This window comes from Melopsittacus undulatus, chromosome 12 (genome assembly GCF_012275295.1).
Source record: "Melopsittacus undulatus isolate bMelUnd1 chromosome 12, bMelUnd1.mat.Z, whole genome shotgun sequence".
Taxonomy (NCBI): Eukaryota; Metazoa; Chordata; class Aves; order Psittaciformes; family Psittaculidae; genus Melopsittacus; species Melopsittacus undulatus.
The window spans coordinates 12,947,814-12,974,662 of NC_047538.1; the positions used below are offsets into that span (position 1 = coordinate 12,947,814).

Sequence of the window (26,849 nt, forward strand, 5' to 3'; positions counted from 1 at the left end):
TACGCTATGGATGAGAAATGCATGTGAATGATTTGTATGCCCATAACGTCATGGGTTTTTTGGAAGTCCTGGCTCTCTTGGTATACCAGCATACTCTACAGTATCTGCTCCCAAAGGGTTTTAAATGATATGTACATAAGAGGTACATACTTAAGGCATCTACATAGCCAGTATTGACCCAGTCTTGAATATGAGTAGCAGAGAAAGGAATTGCAAAGAATATGTTCTATTTAGGCAACTTGTGTAATGCATTACAAGATTAGAATTAATGTTACTTAACCCAACCCACATAAAGCAGTGCATGTGTGTGTGCTCGTGCCCTCCCTCTCTAAAGCAATTGGGCTGGGGAGGAATTCAGGACTTAATCTCTAGAACAGTTCAAAGTATGATGGCTAAAGATAAAATTTCCAGGTGAAAAATAAAGACTCGAACACCTCAAACCTTGTTTGGTCTCCATCATCCTCGATGGTAACTGTTTTCAAATCCTGATTTAGAGCTATAATTTCAAGTGCTCTGGAATAAATTGAGTCCAGAGCTTTGGAATGAGCTATTTATTGCAAATGTTCTGAAATGGACTGACTTTTTTTAGCTTGTGTGGTGGTTTATGACTGTTCAGCAGTCTTTGTCCAAATAATGTTATTCTGCAAGAAAGCTGCTCCTTTCCTAAGGTGAAATATTCTCCCTAAATTTGAGGGGGTTAAGAAAACTCTCCCTTTAGTTCTCAAAATGGATTTATATCCTGGTTTTAAGTATGGATCATCAGTTTTCATACTTGTTTGGGTGGGGGGAGCAGTTACATGTTTTAAAAGCATAGTGTAGTAAACTCATATCGGAAAATAGAGGTTTTTCTTTTCTGTACCAAGTGCATGACAGCATTGTAGAAGTGACCTGTACACTTGCACCTGGCAGTCTGAAGGTCAAGACAACAGCAGTGAGCCGGACACAGGCCCAGGCCTGAGGTAAGCTAAACCAGTGGTGTCTGCACAGTCTGTAGAACCGCAACTCTTCTTTCCCATATCCACTGAAATAATGGTCCCTAACCAAAGTTGGGTTGGTTTTTTTCACACATTGTCTTCCAAGTTTCAACTGTGTTGAATATAATGAAATCAGTTAAATAACTTTTGAATGTCTTACTAGAATGAAATCTGCAGCTATAGGGAATAGTAAAGTAAAAACCTCTGAAGCAACAGCAATATAACATTCATTGTGTTAAGCAAAAGCTTATATTTATTGTTCTGCAGTTAAATGATGAACTAGGTTAGCATTACAGAATTTTCAGCTAAAATTATCATAAAGGGTTTCACAATTGGTTTAATCAATGGAAGAGACTTGGATTGTATCATCTGTTACCAAAGGCTCTTTGTAGTTCCACAATGTGCATAGACAGGAGGGGCCGAGGAAGATGCAGGTTCTTTCCACACAAAATCCTTTTATAACAGAGACACTAGCTTATCATAAGAAGTTAACTCCCTTCTCCAGATGGGAAGTTCTTAACAGCCAGCACCTACTGTTGAATTTGCTTAAAAAGTAGGGGTTATATTGTGGAAAGCTCCAGTACCTTCCATATGAATTACTGCTTGATGCTGCAACCATTACCTGGAATGGAGAAGTTTGCTTGTTAATGTCTATTCTTAGCAGGTCAGGATTAGAGGAATATTTATGTCTAATTAAATGTTTGTTGTTTTTTTCTATTTGGTTAATTTCTGTTAGAAAAATTACTTTGAAACCTCTCCCATGCAGGAATATGTTTAGAAAAAAAAATTGTCTCTGAATTTTAAGAAAAGTAGATAAGGAGTGATGCCATCAATCCTAATCCAAGTTAAGGTTTTTATTAGCCTTTATGCCTGCCATTGCCTTCTGTATCACCATGGTTTCACTGAACTCTGTGGAACTGAATTTCTATATATGAAATGCCCTGTTGGAAAAATATGATGTCAACTTTTCTTGCATGTTCTTGGCCCTTCAGGATTTTCAGCTCTTTGGAACCTTTTTAATAGCATTATGAAAACAGGGTTGAACACAGTAGTGTCTTATCACAGTATTTTTACTGCTAGACCTTTGCATTGATTCTATCATATGAAGAAATACTTGTGCTTCTCTTCAGTTCTGTTCATAGCTCACACTCTTGTTTATGCTTTCTTTTCTTAGGCAATTTTAGGCTCTTTCCTCACACCAGAAGCCTAAAAGTTAAGCTCTTAAAAATGAAAGAAACTTGAGAAGGAGACATAACAGTCTGGAGAGAGCTTCCCAGAGCTGCAGACTGTACCGTGGTTTTCATAAATAAATGCCCCCCCAGAGCACCAAAATGCCAGTTGAGTTAACACTGTGTCTCTGGGTGGCCACATTCAGAGTCTTATCAGTTGCAGTGGAGTAAAGCTCATGGTGAAGACTGTGGTGCTCATAACCAGAACTATCTTGTGAAAAAAAATCACAACTTTGGGGAATGTTTGGTCTTTGTAAAAAATCTTTCTTCAAAATGGCTGGTCTAACAAAATAATATAGCTGAACTATTGTCCTAGTAGAGAAGAAACATGAAGGGATGTCATTAACTTATACAGGCATTGAACAAGATACTGAAACACTAACTTAACTTCATAAACCTATGAAGTTCCACCATTTTGCACCATTTCCAAGACTCACCATTCCCTAGCAGGAACAGGGCCAGTCGCTACTTTTTCATCTCCAGTTTCTGTTGTGGCAGAGCTTGGTTATACACAATGTGTATTTTGACAAGTTATATAAGGGTTGCCCTTTCATTGCTCCTTAGAATAAAATGAGAATAGTGTAAGTGAAGAAGAATCATCTGACTTCCTCTGCTGGGCCTTGCAACTCCAACAGTTCATTTATTGTATAAAGGTAACTTATATATATAATAGCTGTTGCTCTGCAGCTCCCACATGATGATTCATGCTACCAGTTTTCTGCTATTAATAGTCTACAGAGAATGCTTAAATTTAGATTGAACTCCATCTCCTAGTCTGTCATGCTGAATAGTGTTTAGAGGAATGAAGCCACAGTCTGTTTGGACAGTGCCTTTTACAGAGAACAGTCCAACCCTTAACATTAAATTACTGAAAATCCTCCTTTTGTTCCTGACCTAAGTGCAAATGGCAGGATTTAAACAGTGTTGGAGATAGGGTTCACATTTCCCTTTGAGCACAAATCTTGCTTTGACTTTAGCTTGTTTTCCTTAAGCCTAGGTAAAAGCTGAACTCCTCCTATGCTGGAATTGTGAGGAGGGTTTGCTCTTTTACACCAAGTAGTGTCCTTCATTAAATTGTTAGCATTGGGCATTTCGAGCAGAATTTTGCATGTGTAATTTGGTTAAAGGACATTCTCTTCACAAAATCTAGCTGCTGCCCTTTTCTTTTTGTTTTCCGATGTTGATTTTAAAATTGCTAACATTTATCGTTGACCAATGTGAGCAAAAATAATTTCTTATATATACAGACATAAGGATTTTTTTATTTAGGTATATCTGTCATGTTGAAGAATTTGCTAGTGTTTCCAAAAGACCTCAAGTAACCCTGCCTCCATCCCTTCTCTTAGACTAACACAAGTGCCCTTCACTGCTTTTAAGGAGATGCAAGGCAGTGTTTGTGGGAATGGGATTACGTACAAATTGGAATACATCATTTTAAGTGTCCTGTTGAACAACACTGTATGTGTGCTAATGCAATAGTCAGTTTGATGATGCTTTGCGAAATACACATCCCTTAAATGTAATTTTGCATGTATCAGGTGAGTCTGTTTGGTTAGAAAGAAAAGCTTCACCAGAGAGAAGAGCTGCAAAACTGACAAAAAGTAATCTCTTTCTTAGACAGAAATAATTTCTCTATTTAAAAAAGCATTAATTGTTCCATATTCTGTTTTAGAGAAACTGATGATCATCTTCAGTCCTTCACAGTAAGCCTCAACACACAGGTATGACTTTCCTGCTGCTTATCAGAGTGGCAGGCTGATTTTGGCTATAGTCATTGCAGGAGTCTGCTTTGTGTTTACAGTGGCGTCACTGATGCTCCCAAGCAGACTGTCACTCACAAGAGTATCTGCAAAGAGAGGGGTGAGTTTCATGACAGGTCTCAAGTGTGAAATTTCTATTTACTTTGCTCTCATCTTTTTGAAGGAAGCATTTCACAGTTTATTCTAGAGAGTCCTTCTAGAGTTTACTACTTGAGCTCAGCTGCTAAGTCTGAGAAGTGCAAATAATCTTGTATCACTGCTTTTCAGCTGCCCAGTATTCAGGAGTTTGGCTTGTTCAATTAGGATGTAGTGTACAGTATGCTACTGCAACTCCACTTTTCAGGAGTGAAAAAGCCCTTCTTGACTGTACACGGGAGAATCAGAAACTTAATTTCTTTCCTTGCAGCCCTGGACTTCTTTCAGCTCACAGCCTGAGCCACCTCTAAGCATGTGGCAGTACCTTCCTCGTGGCTGCTGGAGGCTCTTTAGTTTCCAGGTAGTTTCAGTCTACTTCTTCATGTAGTCCCTTCTCCAAGTGTGTATGGCCACAGCAATCACAGTAATGCTGTTTTTTCCTTAATGAGTGACTAAAGAGGAAAAGGAAGTTAGCACTCTCTTGTACTGCTGTCCCTTCATATATTATAAAAACAAAGTAAACATTCAAGAGATTATTGTATTCCTTACTGCCAGCTTACTGTAAGTATTGGCCACTGATAAGGGAGAGCATAAGGAGAAACATCTACAGGTAAGAACAATACACGTTAAATGCATACAAGAAGCAATATGATCTGAAAAACAGTGCAGTTCTGATACTTAGCCAGGGATAATAACATAAAAGTAAGAAAACCCAATTAATTTCTTAATTCAAATGAAAGGCAACAGATGTGTTCAGATCTTAGTGTAGTAATCAAGGCTATCCTTTCCTGCTAAATAGGACATAAAGCAGCAGCTGCTCATTATAAACACATTTACTTGTGCAGAAGTGAGAAATGAACATGGAAAAGTAACAGAGGATCTCACTCAGTTGCCCTGGGAGGTGTTGAGGCTGATATTTAACATCTTGAAACACTGCAGGCTTCCCAGCTGCACAGAGAAAATCAGTAGGTGACAATGGCGACCTGAAACGCTATCCAAGCTGGAATGGCCACTGAGGGAAACAACCAGTGGTTTTGGTTCCTTCCAAAAGGAAGGTAGTAGGCTTTGGTAGTTGTGTCAGAATGCTTTAATGGAATAAAAGAAAAATGACTTCTAAGAAACATTAGAGGCTTGTCAGGGTGCCATTATCAACCTGGGATATTTGCTTTGGATCTTGTATGACTTGATGATCTAAAAGAAAATCAACGTGGTCTACATCAAATAACCTTAAAACTGATTAGCTACAAAAAAACCAAAGAATTATAACTGGGAGGAGAAACATAATGAAGCATTTATGGAGTCCTTCAAAGATAAGTTAACCGACATCTGTGGCTCAGGAAACCTGTAAGATGATGTGCTGAGGATGGGATGGTTGGAAGAAAACAGCCTGACAGCTTAATAAAGGGAGCTGACTGCAGCAACTTTGATCTTAATGTATTCAGGAGGAAAATCAGATTTAGAAACTGCATCCCTGCTCCTTGAAAGTATTTTGATTCCCAGCTTTCAATGACTTCAGGGGGAGAGAGTCATTTGGATGACTTTGAGGATCTGGGCCAGAGATGTGAGGCAGCTTCTACCATATAGGAAACGCTACCCTGGGAAGGAGCAATGCTGAATAGGAGCAGCGAATTCTGGCAAACAGGTAATTGCTACAGCATGGCACTTGCCCATCTAGTTCAAATACAATTGCACAGCATAAAATTTAATGGAGCATCATCTAGGAGTGGGAAAATACCACCTCTTGTAATGGTCTGTTTTGCCATGTACACTAACAGTGCCCAGTTCTAGGGTCAGAGTTTCTCAAAAAGCCCTAGCAAACTTCATGTGGGCAGGCAGCATTTCTAAATTCACCATGACTGGAGCATGTTTTGATGAGGCTCCTAAACGTCTCGTAGTCACCCACTTCTCTTTTTTTTCTTGACTTGGCTAGTCAATATATGTTGTTCTTAAAATCTTTACGTGTTACTATGTGGGAGATACTCCAGCTTTTTCTGTAACTTCTGGGAAAAATCACTTTTTTCCTCCCTAGAGGATTCCCATTGTTTGTAGAGCAGTGCTCTGGCCTCCACTCTGTAACTCAGAGCTGCACAGCAAGGCAGCCTGTGTGCCACCCATCTGGGTAAGAGGAGCCCAACACAGCACAGGGGTTGGGTGCTAGGTTGCTAATGCTTAGATGCTCATAGATTTTGAGGGTGTTGTGAAGTGGTCGGTTCCAAGTCTGTTGCTGTGGGTCAAAATACGGCAGATGTGGCATGAGCCATCTCTGGAGTCGGGAATCTCAAAATAATGCCTTCAGTTGCATGGTACAAGCCTCCAAGCTACAGCAGTTCCCTGCAGAGAAGGGCCTGGGCTGCCTGACATTGCAATGAATCGGGTTTTTCATAGGTGGGATTTGCCATGGGCTTGGTGGGAAGTGTGGAGTTGTGCTGATGGTTTTTCCTGTTTGTAACATCCAACCAATAGGAATGTGCAGATAAATGACTTGCTAAGATGTGAAGTTGAAAAATAGAAATAATAAAAACCTTAGAAGAAATCCACAAAGAGCAGCGGGTTCAAATTCTTGAGAGGTTCTCTCCCCGCTTCAAAATTGCTGTGAGATGAGTCATGGCTGTTCCCCAAGTCTGCTCATGCAGAGTAGCAAGGGATGGCTGGGGACAGGCACAGCCCCGAGGGGCAGGAGCAGGAAACACTGTGCACACTGATGGGACCTACTCAGTGGGAAATGGGAAACTTGTGTAAAAGATTTCATATCTTTACTGAGAACTCTTAAACACTTCCAGAGTAGTAAATAGTAATGCACAGGGTTTCCTTTCCATTGGTAGTAAAGGACAATTAAGCAGAGAAGAGAAGAAAGTGCAAGTTTCTCTGCTTGTGCAGTCTTCCCAGATACCTCTGCATTGCACTGCCCTGTGCCAGTTGGTATAGCTATGCGCTTAAACTCAACTGGATGGGCTTTCAAGCCTGGAAAGAAGTAGATGTTCAATAGAATGTACAGAGAAAGCCCTCCTCGTTCTCCTCTCCTTGCCTCCTTTCATTGTATGCAGATCAAGCCCGTTTCTCGCCCTTGCAGGTCCCTGAAGCTGGACTTCTTGAAACAAGTGGCAATCTCCAGCCGCTTCTCGAGATGCTGCTCGGGGCTGTCCCTATCGGTGCGGAGCCCCCCGGTGCCCGGTTACCGCCAGGTAAAGCTGCGGGAGCCGCTCGCTCCGCTGTAGGGAGCTGTTCCTGCGGCCGCGGGACCGGCTGGGGCCGGGGCCGGGGCCGAGGGAGAGACAGAGACTGGGGCTGGGGCTGGGGCAGGGGCAGGGGCAGGGGCAGGGGCTGGGGCTGGGGCTGGGACAGGGGCTGGGGCAGGGGCTGGGGCTGGGGCAGGGGCCGGGCTCGTCCCCGCCGCCTCTCCCGCCCGGCGCCGCCCGCGCCGCCCTCCAGGGGGAGTCGGTGCTGCCGGCTCCGCGCCGCCGGGGCTGCCGCGTCCTGCGGCGGAGGGCGCCGCAGGGCGGGAGCGATAGCGGGGCCGGGGCAGCGCCCCGCGGGCCGGCACCGCCACACGCGTCTCGGGCGCGGCCGGAGCGGAGCAGAGCGGAGCGGCCCCGAGGGCAGGTGGGTGATGCCGGCACCGCCGCGGTGGGGGGGGGGGGTGTCCCCGGTGTGAGCTCCCGGGGCGCAGCGGGACCGCGCGGCTGGGGCCGGCTGCGGGACTCGCGCGGTGCGGGTGGCCCCAGCACGAGCATCCCGAGCACGGCGGGAAGCGGTCCCGGGAGGTGCCGCGGGCGGATCAACTTCCCTCGCGGTCCCCGCGGTGTCACCGGCCCCGCTCCTGCCTCCCCCGACACTTTCAAAAGTGGCCGCCGCTGCCCGCTCGGTGCTGCCGGATCCCCCGCCCAGGACGGCGCCGAGGTTTCCTTGACACGGCTTTCCCCTGCCCGGCTCCGGTGGCTTTTGCACCGTGGAGCCGGTGCAACCAACTGACAGTCCCTCGACACACCCCCACGCTCCGGGATGTTTCCTCCTCGGATCTTCCTTCAGGTACCAGTGCTGGACTTTGCCCCCCTGCACCCAGCCCTCCTTCTGCCCCTTCAGCTGATATTTGTGCTTGTGCTTAATCATAAAATAGTGATTCTACAGGAGCACTCTGCATCCTGTAAACTTCTCCATCGTGTTTAACGAAGGTGATCATGCACTTTGCGATCACGCTAAGGGGAAAAGGGCAGGGACTGAATAAATGGCATTAAACCTGCACGCACACTTATCCCTTCCTTGTCCCCATCCCACCTCATCTGTGTCAAGTGACTGAAACAGTTTTCAGCGCTTTCTGCTGCCCTTGGGAGCTCTCTAAGCCTTGGGACCCAGCAGGTATGTTAGTGGAGCTGCCACACACAGAAGAGCCTCATATCTCTGTACTGGGGGCGGGAAGGCAGATGAAGGGGAACAGGCTGCAGGGTGCTGGTTGTCTCCAGAGCTGTTGGGAGGATGTGTGAGGCATGTTTTTGCCCTGACTGACAGCACTCAGGGTGTGCTGCCCTCACCAAGGTGCAGGAACCCATCCTGGAGCAGTGCATTAGGCAGCAGGTATGTTCTGCTGTGTTTGGTACGTTTTGTGTTCAGCTGATGTGTTCTGGGCTGGTATGTGGTCCCTTCACAGGGAATGCCTCTGGGAGGAGAATTTTTTGCATGTTTGTGTGTGTGGTCTAAATGTCGCCCAGAAGTTGCTTTAATACTCTTTTGTGCCCTGGTGCAGTATGAGCTTGGGGTAGGTTGTGAGTGCAAATGTATTGCAGACTTTGCTAGAGCTTGAAAGTCATAAAGGTGGTCAAGCATCCTCTTCAAAACTGCCTTGGGCAGAGGGCCCAGGGCCCACTGAAGAGATTCTGTTAACTTAGGGTTAACTTAAAGAGTAACATGACTCACATAGTAAATAGCAGTTAATAGAATTGCCCTAACTACTTGAAATTATTTTCTTAAGCAGATGGTCAGTTATTAGATAAATCATTGGATTTATTTATTTTCAGGTTTCTTATGAGGTTCATGAGTCTCAGACCTGTGTCACTCAAGAACTGTAGCAACTGATGAATTCATTCTTCCACAGGGGAGAAAGACAGCATGGCCAGGTCGTGTGCTTAGAGACACCCCAGAACATACTGTCCAAGTGAAATACAAAAGGATTAGATAGAGTGAACAATGGGGATGTGATAAATATTTCAATTTAATTAGATCTGTGGAAGAAATGCCTTATTTCGAATTGCAATTAAAAAGTCAATACAAATGCAATCACGTGTCACCAAAATACTATGGAAATGATATCCCATCTAATGGGGCAAATGGATTTAATCCCAAATTAACCAGGAAAGCTATGAGCCATCGAATTTGTAGAGAAAACACATGGGTACAAACTGCAAACATGTGTGTGTGTACATAAAATAAAAATGACCTGTTCCTGGGTGTGAAAAACTAAAAAAAGGCAAGCAGGTCCATTTTAATGCTGCTCATGGGTAAGGCTGGAATTCACACACACACACACATGCAGTTAATCTGTCTCACTTTCATATGTATTTTTGTACATAAAAATCAGAATCAGCATCAGCCTGTGCCAGGTCAGGAGATGTCAGCCCAGTGATGATGATGTTTGTCCTTCTGTCAGTGGGTGCAAAAGGCACTAAAGATCTGAGCTGAGAAGTCTCCTGCCAGGTCTCCTCTGTTTGCATTTCTGTTTTTGCTGATATTTTAATAGGATGTTTCCATAAGGGCTGCTGGCACTATTGAGTTTGGATGTAATCAACTTTTGAAAGCTATTCATCTTTTCTGTTTAATCTTCAATGATAGATTTTATGTACAGCCGTGTGGTTAAGCCCTCTTAAGAACTACTGGGGAAAGCTCAGTAAGGCAGGAGTTTTGGAGGGACTGTTCTGAATTTTCACCCTTCCTTTCAGTTGTGTTTCTCTGAAGGGTGCTGGAAGGCTGGCTGGGTCCACCCCCTTCGGTCTTGAGCCTGGCAGCTTTTCCCTCTGGTGTGGAGAGAAACCTCCCCCTTTACCATTTCTCTTCTGCCTGGGTGACTGATGGCTGTACAATTTCTCATCTGTACAGGATGCTTAAGGCTTCACAGATTTTCCACCAAAGCACTTATTTTCACTATGCTTCAGCTCTTCGCTTTGGTTTGACATTTCCACCCACGTTTTACACGTGAGATGGGACGAGGCATAATGTGGTGAAGCTTTCTCTAAGAGTTCTGTGCATCTGTGAGCAAGGTGTTTTCCATCCAAAGGCTGATATCAGCATTATCAGCATCTCTGTTGGTGTCCTGCAAAGCTTGTCCATGTCTTCAGCTTGAACAGATTTCAGCTCTTGTTCATTCTCTCCATCTGATCTGGATGGTGAATAACTGTCCAGGTCATTCTTTATTGTGTGCTTTCCATCTGAAAATGGAGATGGCATATTAAAGCTTTCTTCTTTGTTGAAGTCGAAATTAAAAGCCAAGAGATCTTGAACTATGTGTCAATCAGGGAGCACTCTCAAGAGTCAGTGGAGACTTACTCCCTTTCACCAGGGTCTGGTATTTAGGGCCAGAAGTCTTGGTTGCCTCATGGATCGTGTGCAGGTTTGTATCAGTGCACTTCAGCAGCCTTGATGAAGTTACTTGACCACAACAGCACCAGTTCCTCATCTCTCTGCCCATTTTAAAAAGGCAGATAAAGTTGCCTACTTAGTGAGAGACTCATCTAGCTGAATGTTGAGGGTTGGTCTGTTATGGGGAAAGAACTGACGGCATTCTGCTTTGGGAGGGCAAAAGGATCTCAGCAGATTACGCAGAAGGTGGTTCAGGCTCTGAAGGCTTCAGTGGCCCCTACAGAGTTGAGAGGTGCCTGCCCCCTCCCAATGGCTGCATCTGTGTCAGGAATAATTATTGGTTGTATTGCACTTTTTGTTCCTCCTGAAGTAAATCTCTGTTGATCAGAATGGACAGATGGCACATACCACTCTCAGTTACAGAAAATATCCTCAGGAGGTACTTTGAGGTCATCCAACCCATGCCTCTGCCCAAAGGCAAGATCAGCTATGCTTTTGCCATTCCTGACATCTATTTCTCAACCCTGATCTGAAAGACCTATAGTGGAGACTCCTTACTTTCCTGGTGTGCAGGGAACATCCTGATGTCGAACTTAAACATCCTTTGCTGTAAGTCATGCCTCATCCTGAACACAGTGGGCAACCCACAGAGAGAGTCTCAGCAAAGAGTATTTAGAAGTGCTTCAGCAAATGGAATTATTTGGTAACTCTGGGTGTATGAAGGTATGATCTCTGTCTTCAGTCTGTGTTCTGTAAGGGGTAAATCACAAAACATGGCTACCCTGTGGCTGGAGATCAGCAGTAGCATGGGAGGGATGGGGTAGATAGGCTGGGCTACAGCTGCTTATGATGATGCAACAGCAAAGTTAGAATCAAGTCATTTGGATAAACACACAGCGATGAGGTCAGGAAAAGAGCTAAAGAGCCACTAAGTGCTTAGGAGAATTCAGAGAGAAGACAAATGCAACAAATGGCTTCTGTAAAACTTGCATTTCAGAGCAATCACTGCTGTCAGGTGAAAGTGTTAACAGTGCTGCAGCTTGTGTTTTGAGTGCAAGCGTTGTCCCTTCCTGTTGAGAACGCCTGGGGCTTGATATGGGTGCTATAAACAGACCTCTAGTGCTATGTGAGACATCCCAGCAAGGCTGGCAGAGAATAGGATAGGACCTGAGGGAGATGCATGCCTTTCTAAAGTGACAGCGGAGGCTCAGGTGATAGCTTAGAGCACTTTAGACATCACTATTCACTTACATGTAAGCAACTAACACAAACCTTATCAGCATAGTTTATGACTTGCTCTGGAGAAAGCATTTCATCATCTGGATGAAAGCTTTTCATCACTGGGTGTGTTGGTTGATTATGGAAACCAAAAATAACCAGGTAGCATAAAATACAGTGTACAATATATGCAAATGCCATTGTAGAAGATACACTACAGTAATACAAGAGCCTCTTTGCCCATGAATTAGCAATAAATCTGATGCCAGGAGGGCCACGCTTGAATTTTTTGTACATTTTGGGGCTCTTGATAGTGGGTTATGTTGGTTGGTTTTTTAAATTGAATTCTTTTTGAAAGGTACATAATTCAAACTCAAATAAGTTATTTGTTACAATTGCAAATGCAGCAGTAGAAGGTATGGTTTGAAAAGAAATGACAGCTTCAAGACAAATTGTATTTATCTTAGATGATAAGTCAGGGGTTGTGTGCAGTAGGTTTATCACTATCTGACAGGTGAAAGAGAAAGATAAAGTCCAGGTGTTACACAGGGATGTGGAAAGACCTGAAACAGGAATAAAGAATACTTTACACAACATTTTTAGGGAACATTTGCAAACAATGCATCTGAGACAATGGAGAAGTTAGCGGGGAGTGAAACTTCTTGCAAGGGGTGGTTTGAGCCAGGGACAGGGGGAGGGAAAGGCATACAGAGGATGAGAGAATCTTCCTGTCCTTCTTTGCTATGAGAGGAAAGGGGGGTTTTCCTGAAGCTTTGGAGACGTGACGAATGACATGCTGGGCTCCTGTCTCCGTGTTGATTAGCATTTGTGATTGCACTCAAATCCAGGCTGGAAGGCACTCAGGCATTCTCAGGAGGCCTCTAGTACTTGCAGACCGGGACTGTTTTATCTGCCGGCTAGCAGAGATACAGCATTCTGTCTCCCTGTCCCCTGCCTCTGTCCCAGGTGATGCTCACAGGCGCAGTTGTGGCTCCTTGTTCAGCAGCTCTTCAAGGAAGGCAGGAGAGGGATTGTTCGCTGGTGGAGCCATTGGAAGCTGAGCTGAAGCTGAGCCAGCATCAGCTGGGGGTCACATCGTATCTCCCTGGGCAGAGTCCCTGGTGCGTTTGAGTGAGTAATACTGTTGAACTGAGGGAAGTGCAATTTAGTCTCATTCTGCTCTTTTAATGCGTCCCTTTGGGAGTGGTGAGGTCTGCACTATTTTCCCTATTAGAAGTTTCTTCCCTCATTTAGTATTCAGGCCTCAGAGTCTCTCCCATTTTTCTCCTGGTTTTGCTTCTTTGGAACTATTTTGGTGTTATATTCTTGTGTTCTCCTCTTGCTTCTTGTCTTCCTCCCCTGGTTTTTTTCGTACTGGGGGAGCATAAGTGTTTCTGCTCCCTTTGCGTGTGCTGTAATGTTGGCCTCTTACCTACATCCCTCTTCTTGCACTGGGAAAGTCCTCTACAAACTGACCTATCATTTTGGTTATTGAGGTTTCCCCATAGTAGGATTATCAGATTCTGGTATGAATCAGTTGTTGAGGAATTAAGGGAAGTAGACTATTATACATCATATTCTGTGGTGATAACAACTCTGATATCAGTATAATATCCATATAACTGTGCACGGACTGGGATTTTCCATAGGAAATATTTCCCAGGATAAAAGACACTCAAGAGCTATGTGGGGTTTTAATACAATCTTCAGAAGAGAGGCACATGATTGAAATTGATTTGAATAATTACAGTTTCCACATACGTCTGATCCACAGATCAGTGCCCAGGTTCAATGGGACAATGGAAAATAACATCAGACTGACTTGGGCTGGCACCAGCACCATTACAGCTCCTGCAGCATGTGTGGGGAAGCACACTAGCTTTTAAAAAGTTTCTTAAAGGTTCTGCAGACCCAGATTTTTGGCCAAAAAAGAAAGTGACCTGTGCTAATGGCTGCCAGTCAGGGATTCCTTAAAATACCCTGATTCCAAACTGTGTTTTCCTCCCAGAAATCAGCCCTCTTTAGCTGGACTTAAAAAACATCAGTCTTTTATGTCATCCTGTGTATTGCTAAATGCTGAGCCAGACTCTGCTTGACCATTATGATTCATTTAGGGCTATAACATGGGCAGACATAGAGGATTGTGGTGGATTTGTAGTTAGGTGATTCTTTTTCTCCGGTACAAGTGTACGGTGTAAGCTCTTGCAGGATATAGAAAGCTAAGAAGCTGTATTGGTGGGCTGAAGTGCGGAATGAGCATTCACTGATTGTTTTTATTGTCTTTCCTACCTGCTCCTGAAAGGAAATCTTCCTTTTCCTCCATGGAGTCACAGTACAGCCTAGTTATAAGATTACAGCAGGCAAGAGATGAACACAGTTCACCTGGGAGAAACCATCCTTAAATCTTGGGGATGTCTGTTGGGGGCACCTCCTGAGATCCACCTTTGAGTACAACTCCCATGTTTGGACTCAAATGCCACAGTCCCTAAAGAATTTGCCTTGGGAGTCTTCGGTTTATCCTTGTTCAGCTAGGTGTGAGGGTCTTGATTGTCACGGATTGAGGAGTGATTGCAGGGTTTCTTTGCAGCTGGAGCTTTTTATGCTCTCTTACTGTGCAGAAACTGAAATATTTTAAGTTTTCATAGGAGAAAAGGGCTGCTTCCCAAGTGTGGTAGAGGTGTGTCTATTGTAGCAGGGTACCTGCAGCTGCTCTCCTTGCCTTTCTAGACAAGCACTGTAACTCATAAACAGCTAGCAAGTCCAGTAAAACCATTCCTAAAATGATTTATTAATGGCTACTCCAGTGCAGTGGTTTGATGCAAGAGGAGAAACGGATGACTAGAAATGTCATTTCACCAGCAGTTGCATGTTCTCTCCACCCCAGAACACCAGTGTCTCTGGCCTGAGCAGCGAGAGGAGGAAGTGGCCAGAGGTAGCAGACTGTTACTTGTAATTGGATGTGCTTTTACCACAGGACAAGGACTAAGGAAATGAAGAAAGGGTTTTGGTAGAGTCCTCAGAGCACCAGCTAAACACTGAGACCTTGGTATCAGTAAACAGTGACACCAAAGAGTTCTAAATAAATCGGATTATAACCAAATACTTGGGGGGGGGAAAGTCCATCATTTTGAGTACCTCTAAGAAAGGCTTGCTCGGGTGTGCCTGACTGTAAGAGTGAAAATGCAAGTCACTTTGCAAGAGCAGCAGAAGTATGGTGCAAGTCAGAGATAGCAAAGGCAAGAGGGAGGGACAAAGTAAGGGCATGTGGCCTCATCAGAGAATCTTCTTATCCACAGAGGGTGGCAGAGTCCTAAAAATGTCTTGAATAGCTTTGAGACTGAGACAGAAATGCTAACAGGGGATGATGAGGCATGACAGAGCAAACAGGCATTAGCAACTTAGGGTAAGTACCTTAAAAAATGGAAGAAGGAAAGTTGCTGGAAACAAGCCAAGAGGGCAGGAAATTAGTTACTGTGGCTTTTGCCTGCTTTTGGGATGAACACCACCAGCATTGTCATTCTGTCTAAATGCCTTTTCACTAGTAGCTGACTGACCAGCCAAGGTGAAATGAGTTGGGTGATAAACTGGTACACAGGCTGGGGTGCAGGGGGCCAGCATACACCCTGGGGCATAGGAGCAAATAGGGTTTCTTCTGTAGCCAAAACTCTAGCAGGCATTGCAAGGTCCAGGGAGCATGTGGTCAATCTCTATGACTGAGCCAGCAGTGAAGAGCCCATATAGAGCAAACAGCAAGCAGTGAGCAGTGTGCAGTGACAGAGGATTGGGAAGCTTTTGGGGATGTTTGGCTGTGAGGAAGGCTCTGTGCTGCTGCTGTGTCACTGCTTAAACTAAGATAAGAGAAAGGAGCAGAGAGAAGTTGGGGAGGAAGGATGTGATGAGCTGGGTTAGCAACCCAATAGAGGCTTTAGTGCTTTTCATACTGTGGGTGGATATGAGTCAAACCACTTTGGTGGTAATGGGAGCTTCATGGTGCATCCTCAGTAATAACCCTTCCTCAGAGGGGTCAGCATGTGAGCTGCGGATGAGCTAATGGAGTGAGACAGCCTTGCTTTGGCTTGGAAGCAGGTAGCATTTACTCATCTCTGTTCAAGTTGCACAGTGCCTTCATCAGGATATGGAAGGACAGCTTCCAAGGGGAATAATTGTAAGTTGCATGTAGAGAGTTGGAAGGAATTATGTTCCTTCTGTTGTAGAAGATGGGATGTTGGTTGAACTGGTACAACAGCACTCCTTGCTCTGGAGTAGATTGGAGTAGGCTTTATTTCATAGACAGAGCTTCCACAAGTACTACTTGCAACCTATAAAAGGAAGGTGCTCGGAGGAGTGGAAGCAATGATCACAAAGCCTGGTAGAGAGCAAGCCTGTAGTTGGAGAAGGGAAATATAATTTGGGAACAACTGGATAAAAATGCAGAAAACAAACAGATGTACCAAATTCTCAGCTGCCTGTCTGGAAACTTCATGTAGAAAGGAGAAGTGAAGTCACTTCTGGAGAGAAGTCTGCTCCAGTATTTTAAAATACACCAGAATGGATGGATGCATTAGCAATATGATAAATATTTGTAGAGCAAATTCCTCCCTTGCCTGTATTCCTCAGTAGGTCACCTCTTCTTGGTATCCTGTTTCCTCATTTCTCTTATTTTGCTCTTGAAGGAAATGCTCTTTATGTAGAACACAGCTGGCTTTAGCAGAGCTATGGGGAGGCAGAGTTGGCTTTTAAGTTCTTCACTCACACAGGAAGGGAAAACTGGCTCCTCAGAGACATTGTGGATGATATTGGCAGTAGTAACTTGTTTCTGGCCATGGTATGTGGTTTTAATTATGCATTTTACACATCTGTCTTATGAAAGCTTATTCAAATGCTCTGTTTTCTATTTTTGGGAATGCCATTGTAGGTAAATCATCATCATCATCAATCCTGGGTACAAATGGCATGTTGCTGTTTAAGCCCTGTCGGCAAGTCAGCCATGCAGTTTCTCTCTCACCCCCTCCCCCCCCTTCTTCATTCCCCACCCCCCTGCTCCCGGAGGGATAGGGAGGAGAATCCAAAGAATGTACCTCCCATGGGTTGAGATAAGAACAGTCCAATAACTAAGGTATAACACAAAACTACTACTGCTACCACCAATAATAATAATGATAAGGGAAATAACAAGGGAAGAGAATATGATACCACCCAGCAAAACAAGCCCAACCAAAAAGCGAGCATGCCCTTCTGGGTCCCTCCCAGCTACATCCCGGGCATGACGTGCTGTGGTATGGAATACCTCTTTGGCTAGTTTGGTCTCTGCTTCCTCCCAGCTTCCCCTCCTCCCTGGCAGAGCATGAGACTCACAAGGTCCTTGCTCAGACCAGACATTTGAGCAGTCAGTAAAACCATCGCTGCTTTCAGCACTGTTCCCAGGCCGAAAGTCAAAAAACACAACTACTAAGAAGAAATTACTGCTACTGCTGAACCCAGGACATGAGTTCATAAAAAATCCAACATGTTTCTGTGCCTTTTGGAAGTATATCAAGAAGCCTGCTGCCCAGTGAGAATTCAGTGAGCACAGGGGAACCTTTTCCTTTTTGTTTATTTGTTTGATCTGGCTTATTTAACTGCTGGTCATTCAGCCTTACTTAGTGTTGCCCTCCCTGACTTTCTGGGACCATTAGAATGGGAATAATTACTGTGAGGGGTTTTTCTTGCTTTGAAACATTTATAACATTCACTTAGGAAAAAGAAATAATGAATCGAGCTCTGCTCTAGTCTTCTCTTCCACTACTGCAATAAAAATTAATCCACTTCTACCATTTAGAGGGCAGGAAGGCAACATTAAGATACTGATTTTGGATTGGATATTCCTATTAGCCAGCCCATCTGTGTTACGACCTTTGTTTGTTGTCCAGTGAGGTTACGCTTTTGGTATATTTTTGTTTTGCAACTTTTATATAGGGTATAAACAGGAGAGAGAGACATGGGACAGGCTTGAAGGGTATGATTTTATTATGCTGTTGTTGCTATCACTGCTGCAGCAGTATGGGTGTCTCAAGTAATCCCCTAGTTAATAATGACTTCAGATCAGATGATGTTTTGGATAAAGTCTGAAACAATCCTTTGGAAGGGTCAGACTGCCATGTGGAGCCCACAGGTAGGTGTGCAGGACATTGTGGTATCTCTGACTCCAGGGAATGCTGAAGGAAACTGCAGGTGCTCTAGGTACATGAAAACCAAGAGCATGGTGTGCTGATAATTTTGCATGCTTTGTTTCACTTGGATCCTTTGTTAACAAAGAGCAGTCTGGAGGGAAATAGTCTATTATTAATATTTAATTTTCTCGTATTACTGTAAGCAGATGACCGAAAAGATCATTTAGCCAGCAGCCAATAGTAAAGCAAAGGACCAGAAGTACATCCTCATTAGAAGGGTGATGCCTCCTCCCTCCTCTCTTTCCTGCCCCACCCAGCCACATCTCTTCACCCGTGGACAGGAGGCAGGAGTGAGGATGCTTTCTGACACTTCCAAGCACACTGTCTTTGTGTGAGCAGTCAGGGACACAGGGGAAGCCAAACTATGTACAGTATTCATAAAATACCAAACTTTAGAAACGAAACCACTGAGCAATGCAGAAAACGGCTACCACTGCCTTCCAGCTGTTTTCCTTGTGTTTTACAGCCCGAGTTGTTTTGCAAATCTGTGCTGCCTGTGAGCACATTGGCTTCTTTATTGTGAGTTGATCGCCCAAAGTAATGGGGAGAGACAAGATTCTTAGAGTCTTTGATCTTAAAGATAGGGAGATTCTCTTCGAGCTGGAGGGATTTCAAAGAGAGGATGAAAACTGACAAGCATCTCCCCTTCCAGGCTTTGGAAAGTAGGAAACAAATGATTTAGCAGCACCAATTTTTCTGCTTATGGCCATGTGTAAATTCAAGGGTTTTCCCTGAGGGAGTTAGGTAATCCGTTTGTGGCTGGTACCTGGAAAGGGTCATGTTGTCAAAAGGAGATACTAGATTGTGATCTGTGGAATGAGCCTTGAAGTCCCAATGGACTCGTGAGCTGCCTGCTTACCCTGTCCTGAAGCAGCCAAGGAGAAAACACCCCTCTTTGGATCACAGGAAAGCTGCAGCCCATCACCTATGTGCTCCTTGACTGCACTGGGTGCCCTGAAGGCTGCTGGTCCCCTGGAGATTTTGCTAATATCTGAGAGTAGCTGTCAAACTGAAGTGTCAAGGGCATTGTCATAACATCAGCCTGGCACACGGAGCAGAGTGTGCAAGAGTGTGGGCGTCCAAACCAGGGTGCCTGAACTCAGCCTGAAGAGGCCGAGAACAGGAAATTAACTTATTTGAGGTGGGTAATTTCCACCATGTAATGGCCAAGGGCTTGCCTCAATGCTTCTGGTGCTCAGGAAAGAGAAAAGGCAACACCTCAGTCCAAAGCCAACTGGGGATGGCCAAACACAAGCTTGCTTAGACTCTAGTGGTGAAGTGCTTCATGTGAACGTGCTGTTCAGATGCTTTACTGAATTTTCAAGGAGAGTTTTTCATTGGGGCTGAAATAAGAGAGAACAAAATGTTCCAAGTCACTACAAACGAACGTAGCAACAGCTTCACAGGTTTGTGAGTGGCTAAAAAGGTTTATTTAATAATGGGAGAAAGGCCGAACATAGCCCAGGGTATCAAGAAGGAATTAATCCAATTAACAAAATAAAACATGGGCTTAAGAGGAAATACTGATTGTAACTGTCCAGCAGGTTTTGTGATACAGGTTATTTTTCTTAAGTTTCAAGAAGCTTGCAATATTGATCCCTCGAGAGCCTGAGATGTTAAATATATACTCCCCCAGTGAGTAAAGCAGATTGTTAATTACTTTTGTCTTGTAAGACCTGGTTGCAGAGCCTTTGGGTCTTGCGTGAAGTAGATAAATCTAATACTACATTTTGTATTACCTCTGGATATATGTCTTCTTCTCTAGGTAGTCTGTATTTCATTTCTGTCCCTGTGCATCAGATTTTTAGCCATATAAGCAGAACGTCTGAGCCTGTGCCTGTTTTAAAGCAAGTTGCAAATAATTCTACAGTTAGAGTTGTTACCGTGTGTTGTGAAACTATTAACAGGCTAACATTGCAAGAGATGAATGTGATGAGATGGGTGAGTTCAGGCTGATTATGGGAACCTCCTAGGTTGGGGCACCTTCTGTAGGTAGCAGGTGAGACCTCTGATGTGCTGGGGTTCTGTGGCTAATAATTACTTGTTCTAATGCCAGTGGTTACTGCAGCAGCACTGGTGCTGAAGCAGGCACAAGATGTTGTTGTGTCGTGGCTGGGACACCTGCTCAGCTCCAGTAATTTCCCTTCTGAGATGTGCTGGCTCTGCAGAACTCTGTTTTCCAGCCCATCTGAGAGCAGAGCGTGGAAGGACATGTTGTTCTCTTCTGGACATCACATCACACAGACTGCTTCAGAATAAATGGCTAGGGCTTGGTTTGAAGAATCAGCGCACTGTTTGTGAAGGCAAGGGGGGAAGCAAAGAGAAGGGACTAAGCAAATTCAGAGGTAAATTCAAATTTAACATCAGACCATGGAACAGTTGAAGTGTAAGGTTAAAAGCTCTGCTGTGTTAGAAAACAGTATGTGATGTGGTCATTGAACTTCAGATTCCAGCGTTGTGCTTCATCAGGATGCACGCAGAGCTTTAGGCAATTCCAGCTTTGTGCTGAACAATTAGTGTGTGGTGGACCTCCACAGCATAGGTTTGTTACTTCCCTCCACATCCTGTTGGAAAATGGGTTTGAGTTGAGCCACTGAAAGAGTCAGGTTAGACAAAATGCATCTGGGATCAATATGGATTCATAATCCTACTAAAGGAAGCCCTGAAATGGGTAAGAGTATCCCAGTAATTTCACAGAGGTGTATGTGGTATGAATATGAGGTGCAAGAGCAACACAGCAGGACTTCAAGTAAATCCTTTTAGCATTAGGATTATGGTGACCAGCTCTTAGGTCCTTCCAATAAGTGGTTCGTTCAGTTCGTTTGACTTCATCTCAGTAGCTTTGGAGGTGTTTGTGGTGGGTTTACTTTACACAGCAGTGGGTTTGGCCCCAGTATGTCACATTAATTTGTTAACTTTAAGCTTGTTCTGACACTGGAGTTTGGTCATGAGCTTGACCTTCATGGAAACATGTGAGCATGTTGGGAAGCGGAGAAGTGTCCAGTCCCTGCTCCATTGCTGGACATGACCCTGTTGCTGTCTCTGCTGCCATGATGCCAAGGGACATAGGACACCTTCCGTTGTTTTGTTGGGGTTTGGTTCTCCTAACAGCCTTTTTCTGTCTTTTTTTCCCCTTTTTTGTGCACACGCGTGCACAAAACATTTCTTTTTCATCTTGCCCTTTCCTTTTTCTCTCCCTCCAGCTTTTCTTTATTTCTATCTTATGTTAATTCTAATCCCCTTCCCTGGAAATCAGGCTCTTGGGGAGGTTTTCACTATCTCTGCCTTGAAACAAACCTGTTGGGATTTATAATGGACGTTTTGATGCTTGCAGAATAGGAGCATGTCACTGACACTCCTGAAATTCAGGAAAGTATAAGTAATCTTTAGGAGATCAGTGGAAAACTGGAGGTTTTACTAAAGAAAGATAGACAATATATAGAGGGTTGGTTGGTTTGGAGTTTTGGGGATTGTTTTTTTTTATTTTGGGAAAGATTAAATAGATGATCTTTATCTTCCTCTTAATAGCTAGATCACAACTCTTCTGTTGATTTCTTCTCCACAAACCAAACAAAGGACATAAACAAAATTGCTGAAGGTGGAGAAAAGGCTAAGGTTTTGAAGCACACCCAAACCACCAAGAATCATTCATTTTCCTTTCAAATGCAGCATTAGCAATAGAGCTCTAAATCAATGAAAGGTCTAAAATTAGGTTATATTCCTGAGATCAGATGTGAATCACAAGTTAATCATATTTTCTTTTATTATCAGTGTCTTTACCCTTTTATTTTCTCCTGACAAATTAGGTTTCTGACTCAAAAACAGAGTGAACTGTGAAGGCATGAAACCCTGCTGGGCTAGACCACACCAGATCACCTGTGGTTGGGGTCCTGAAAACCTTTTGGTTTGGAGGTTCATGTTGCATTTGAAACTGAGCTTGAGTGATTTATGGGTTAGTGCTGTATCCCTCTCTTCCCCAGCTCTCTGACGTTTCAAGTAGCTGTGGGTTTTTAAATTAATGAGAAAATATTACTGCTAAAGCTTTCTAAATAAGGTTTAGAACCCACTCAGGAAGTGACAGGGTAGGACAGCATATAATTATCTCTTGATTGTGGCACAAAGCTGAGCGAACTGTATTCTCCATTGCTGTACTTTTAGCTGAAACTGATGAAATTCATCTGTATCTGAAAGCAGAGGGATGAGGTGACCTGCAAGATAAGTGTGTAAGACATGCAAGCATGTAGGTAATGTCTATCTGTTCCTATGAAATGGCAGCTCTAGAGACTGTGTTTCCTTGAAGCAGCAACAGCTTTAATCCCAGATTTGTGTGTATGGTGCTGCAGGAACATGAATGTATACTTGAGAAATGGTGTTGGCATTGTGCCTATGTGTGTTTCTGGGAGAAGCGTATCTTGGTGGGTGTGTTTCTGGATGGTTGTAGATGCTGACTTGAATCTGTGGATGCAACAAACACTATGGACAATGCAGGTATAATGAATAAATGGTTTCCTCATAGAATAAAGATTTATTTGAACAAAAATAATGGCATTGCAGGAGGGGAACCTGCAGAGACCCTTGCAGAGACTGTGCGTGCTCAACAGGAAAGTCCTCAGAGGTGTCACCATCTGACATACCTTGAACTATTCTCCCTGGCACTGATCACGTTCCAGCATCCTTCCTTCACTTGGAGAAGAGATTGGGTATGGCAGCAGAGTTCTGACCACAACGTAGCCCCCTTAATAAATGAAGGTTTGTGTCACCACAGAGCAGTGTGCTTTTAGGGCAAAGCACGTGAGGGTGGGCAGCACATGATGGCTCAGGTCTTTGTGTTGAATCAGAGGAGGCAGGTGTGCGTGAGAAGGCTCCTCCACCTTTCCTTCATGCAGCCACAGCACTTGCCAAGTCATCATTAGTGTGGCTCTCATGTTTCAGGGCAGGCTATTGAGCAGCTGCTCAAGTGCCAGCTCACTTGGTAGCCTTGAAAACAAAACATCCCTTGTTTCTCATCAGCACTGTGAATGACTTACTGCCTTCCTGAACCTTGGGTTTGGCCCTGCAGCTTGCAGGAGACGAGAATGTGAGATTTTTGCCAATGATGTATTCTTCTAGGTCTGGTTTATATCCGTTATCAATTTAATGTGCCACTTTAATGAGATTTTGCTTTTTCCATCTCCTCCATAGAGCTGATTACTTAGTGTGTGTGGTTGCTCTTTGTGTTTTTTTTTGTTTTCTAAAGGAAACTACAAGTGACGAAGTTGAATGTTTCCTTCAGCTGAAGAGAATATTTCCCAGGTCCTAGTGTGAAAAGGTGAAAAAGGGAACCAAAGGATGTTGCTAGTAGGTATGTACATGACAGGAAGCCATGACTAGCAGTGTGATTGTCAACAGGAAACAAAAAGCCATAGCTGATGTGATGCTGCCATACAATACACTTTCTGTGTCTTGTTGCCTGCTGGACTGTGTGGCCTGGGAACCAGTGTATGTCTACGTGAGATATTCTCCTGTCCATTCATCTGCTGGAGTTTGAATTGTTCTGCGTCTGGTTAATCCACCTTGCTGGAGTTGGCAAACCCTGGGATTTTTTCTTGACGCCTGCTACTGGAAAGGACTTCAAAAGCTATGGGGAGAAAAGGGATGTGTGAGCAACCTTCACCAGCTGGCAGCTGAGCGCTCTTCAGACCCAAAGGCACCTTTGAGGTATCTCAGCTGTTCAGTGCTCTGCAGATATGAACGCTGAGCTTTTCTGGCACGTTCTCATATTGGCCTGGTCGTTCTCACCATGCTAGTACCTGGGAAAGAAGACTTCCTCTCAGACATAGCTTATATCATCCTGGAACTGATCATTGCAGTGCTGGCCATCCTGGGGAACATCCTGGTCTGCTGGGCAGTCTATTTGAATAGCAACTTGCAGAACGTCACCAACTATTTTGTGGTGTCTCTGGCTGCTGCCGACATTGCCGTGGGTGTGCTGGCAATCCCCTTTGCCATCACCATCAGCACTGGCTTCTGTGCCTTCTTCTATGGCTGCCTTTTCATTGCCTGCTTCGTCCTGGTCTTGACACAGAGTTCAATCTTCAGCCTACTTGCTATTGCCATTGACAGAATCATTGCGATCCGCATTCCCCTCAGGTAAGCAGGGGTTGGGCTGGTGGGGCTGGGGTGGTGAGGGATGAACACAGTAATAACAACACATCTGGAGATGAACTGGGGAAGGAAAAGTTAAATGAGGATCAGCACTTTTTCTCTTGTAATTTGGAAGAAAAAACACACTTTTCTAGGTCTTGAAGGCTGCCTTGGTTGTTGGCTTTTCTGGTTGCTTCTTTTTCCAGTTCTTCTCTGCTCTCATATGGTGTATGTTCATGGCATTGCATTGCACTGCCTAGGAGCTGCCATTCCCAATTTAAACAGGATCGTGCAGTAACCTCAACCTGCGCTTTGAGCTGCAGCCAACAGCACCAGAAGGATCCCTGTGGGAAAGTGGAGCTAAAGCAGTGCATGGTGGGGGCAGAAAGGGGGTGAGGACAACTTGTCTCCTTCCCCATGGGGAGTGGAACTCTTCCTGCAGCCATAGCAGCAGGTTGTGGACAGTGTGGATGGGGTTTTGTTAAATGTGAAGGGAGGAGAAGCAGCAGGCAATGAAGAAATGGGTCTTAGGAGGATTTGAAATAGCTTAGGCACTGCCTCTGGAAACAAGGGTTATGGGGTCAAGCCAGAGGCTTTTCCCTAACCAGACCTGCAGATGGTTATTCTGTGGTGTCTACTCTGGCATTTAAAGGAAGAAAAGCATATTCCAGTATTAGAGCTTGAAAGCTGAATACGACTAGCTGCTACTTTGTGTGCAACCAAGGACAAGGGAAAGTTTTGCCACACACACAGGGGCTGCTACTCAGTTCAGTGTTCCAGAAGCACAGTGTTGTGATGGGATATATCTGACTGTGGGTGTGAAGCAGCATTTAATTTTGTGGGCTGGGTTTGAATGCTGTGTGACAGTGCTTCCAAGTCATTCAGTAAGCTTGAAAGATGTAGACGAAGCCCCGGGAGAGGCTGGTGTAGGCACAGTGTAGGAGTCTCCTTCCTTCCTGTTTTGCCCTTAGGAGGATGCAGCCCACTGTCAGGGATGGATAGACTTGCTTCCTATCCTTAACAACAAATGTGGCTGCAAAAATGGAACAAATTTCTGACTATTGTGCTCTCAAGTATGAGTTTTTGGACACCCTCACTCCTGTTGAGCTTAATTCACTTGTGCTGACCTCTGCAATTTAGTTTTGTCTCTTGTGAATCCTTTGGTCATCCAGCACTTATGTTAGTTAACACAAACCCTCCATTCCAAAATAGAAAGCATTCTTTTCCCTAAAGCTGCAGAAATTACCTTTCCATGTGGACCAGTGCAGTGTAGCCTTTCCTGAAGGCTAGCCTCAGCAAGCTTGGGCTGCTGCTTGTCAGGTTCCAAACCTGGAGCTGTACCTGTCACAGCCTCTATTTTTGATGTAGTTGTCAGGAATGACCATTCCATTGCAGAGAAAACTCTATTGATATCAGTTATCTATAAATCAAACTGTCTTCACTTTTCTGTGGTTTCAGTTTATAAACAAAACTATTGATAAATGGTACAAATAACCATATCATCATATGTAGAGTAGCTCTTGGGAGCTTGCCTCTGAAATGGTTTTGAGAAGGGCTGATGTCTTTAATTCCTCTCCCATGAGCTAACCCCGAGGGCTTTTGTGGACAGTTTAAGCGCTCTTATTGCTAGAGGATGACTTACCAGGAAAAGGATTTTAAAATCTGGATTTCTGCCCATTCTTGGCCATATCACTGTAATGATCTTGTCTTGAAATTTAATTTCCTGGAATAGCCAAGGTGAAGAGTCCTTTAGAAAAACCAGACTTGATCAGTGCCGGGCACCCTACTGGGTTTGCTGTTTTGTTTTTGACATAACAGAACACACCCTCCTCTGCCCCAGGAACAGTGGAGCTGATCGGATGCAGAAACACACAGGTACATCCATGGGTTCCTCTCCTCCTTGTCCTCCACTGGTTTCTCCTTTTACCATAGGATTGGAGAACTTGTCAGTTGTGTTTCCCCTGAAGGCTTAATGGATGAATAAGCATTAAATGTATAGCCTCAGACATGCTGAGCAAGTGAAAGCTGGTTAGCTGAAGAGGGAGATGTGGGATGACTTAGATGGCTCACGTCCTTCATCCGGTTGTCTCAAAAATGTGTCAAACCAGTGGAAGGAAAGTCCTGCCGCTAAAGATGGAACATTTTCACTCCATCATTTAATGCCTGGGAAAGCCTCTTCTCTCCCCTTCAGAGGACAAGAAAGGTAACACCAGGCATTCCTAATATTCATTAGGTGAATGCTCTTAAGAAAATAATAAAACAGACTTCATTCACTCTAGTGAAACCAAAAAAGGACAAACCTATATTTTCTTGTTCTTTTTGTTTCATGTTTTGTCTGTCCTAAGGAAGGTAATCCCATGTCTCTGGATACATTTGTGCATGTGTATTCCCACACAAATAATCTGTCAGCATTAAGGAGGCAGAAGTGTAGGATTTATTATTCTGCTTGTTTTTTTGGACACCTAAGTACATAACTAGTTACCTTTGGAATGATTTTTCTGTGGATAAAAGACCTTCTCCCCAAAACTTGCAGTGAGGACAGACATCTATATGTAAACTTTAACAATAAGTTAAATCTAATTGTGCAAGTTTCATGTGTTCTGCCTTTCAAATGATTCAAACGTAGAATTCCATAAC

At 44.1% G+C, this 26,849-nt stretch overlaps 1 protein-coding gene across 1 annotated transcript in view; it reads left to right on the forward strand.

Moving 5' to 3' along the window:
* Positions 1 to 7,636: 7,636 nt before the first annotated feature.
* Positions 7,637 to 26,849, forward strand: part of ADORA2A (adenosine A2a receptor) — a 29,838-nt gene continuing 10,625 nt past the window's right edge. Inside the window, exons 1-2 of the mRNA XM_034068477.1 lie at positions 7,637 to 7,698; positions 23,326 to 24,218. Of these exons, the coding sequence (XP_033924368.1) occupies positions 23,869 to 24,218 (350 nt within the window). The 5' untranslated portion in view covers positions 7,637 to 7,698; positions 23,326 to 23,868. The remainder of the gene's footprint in view (positions 7,699 to 23,325; positions 24,219 to 26,849) is intronic.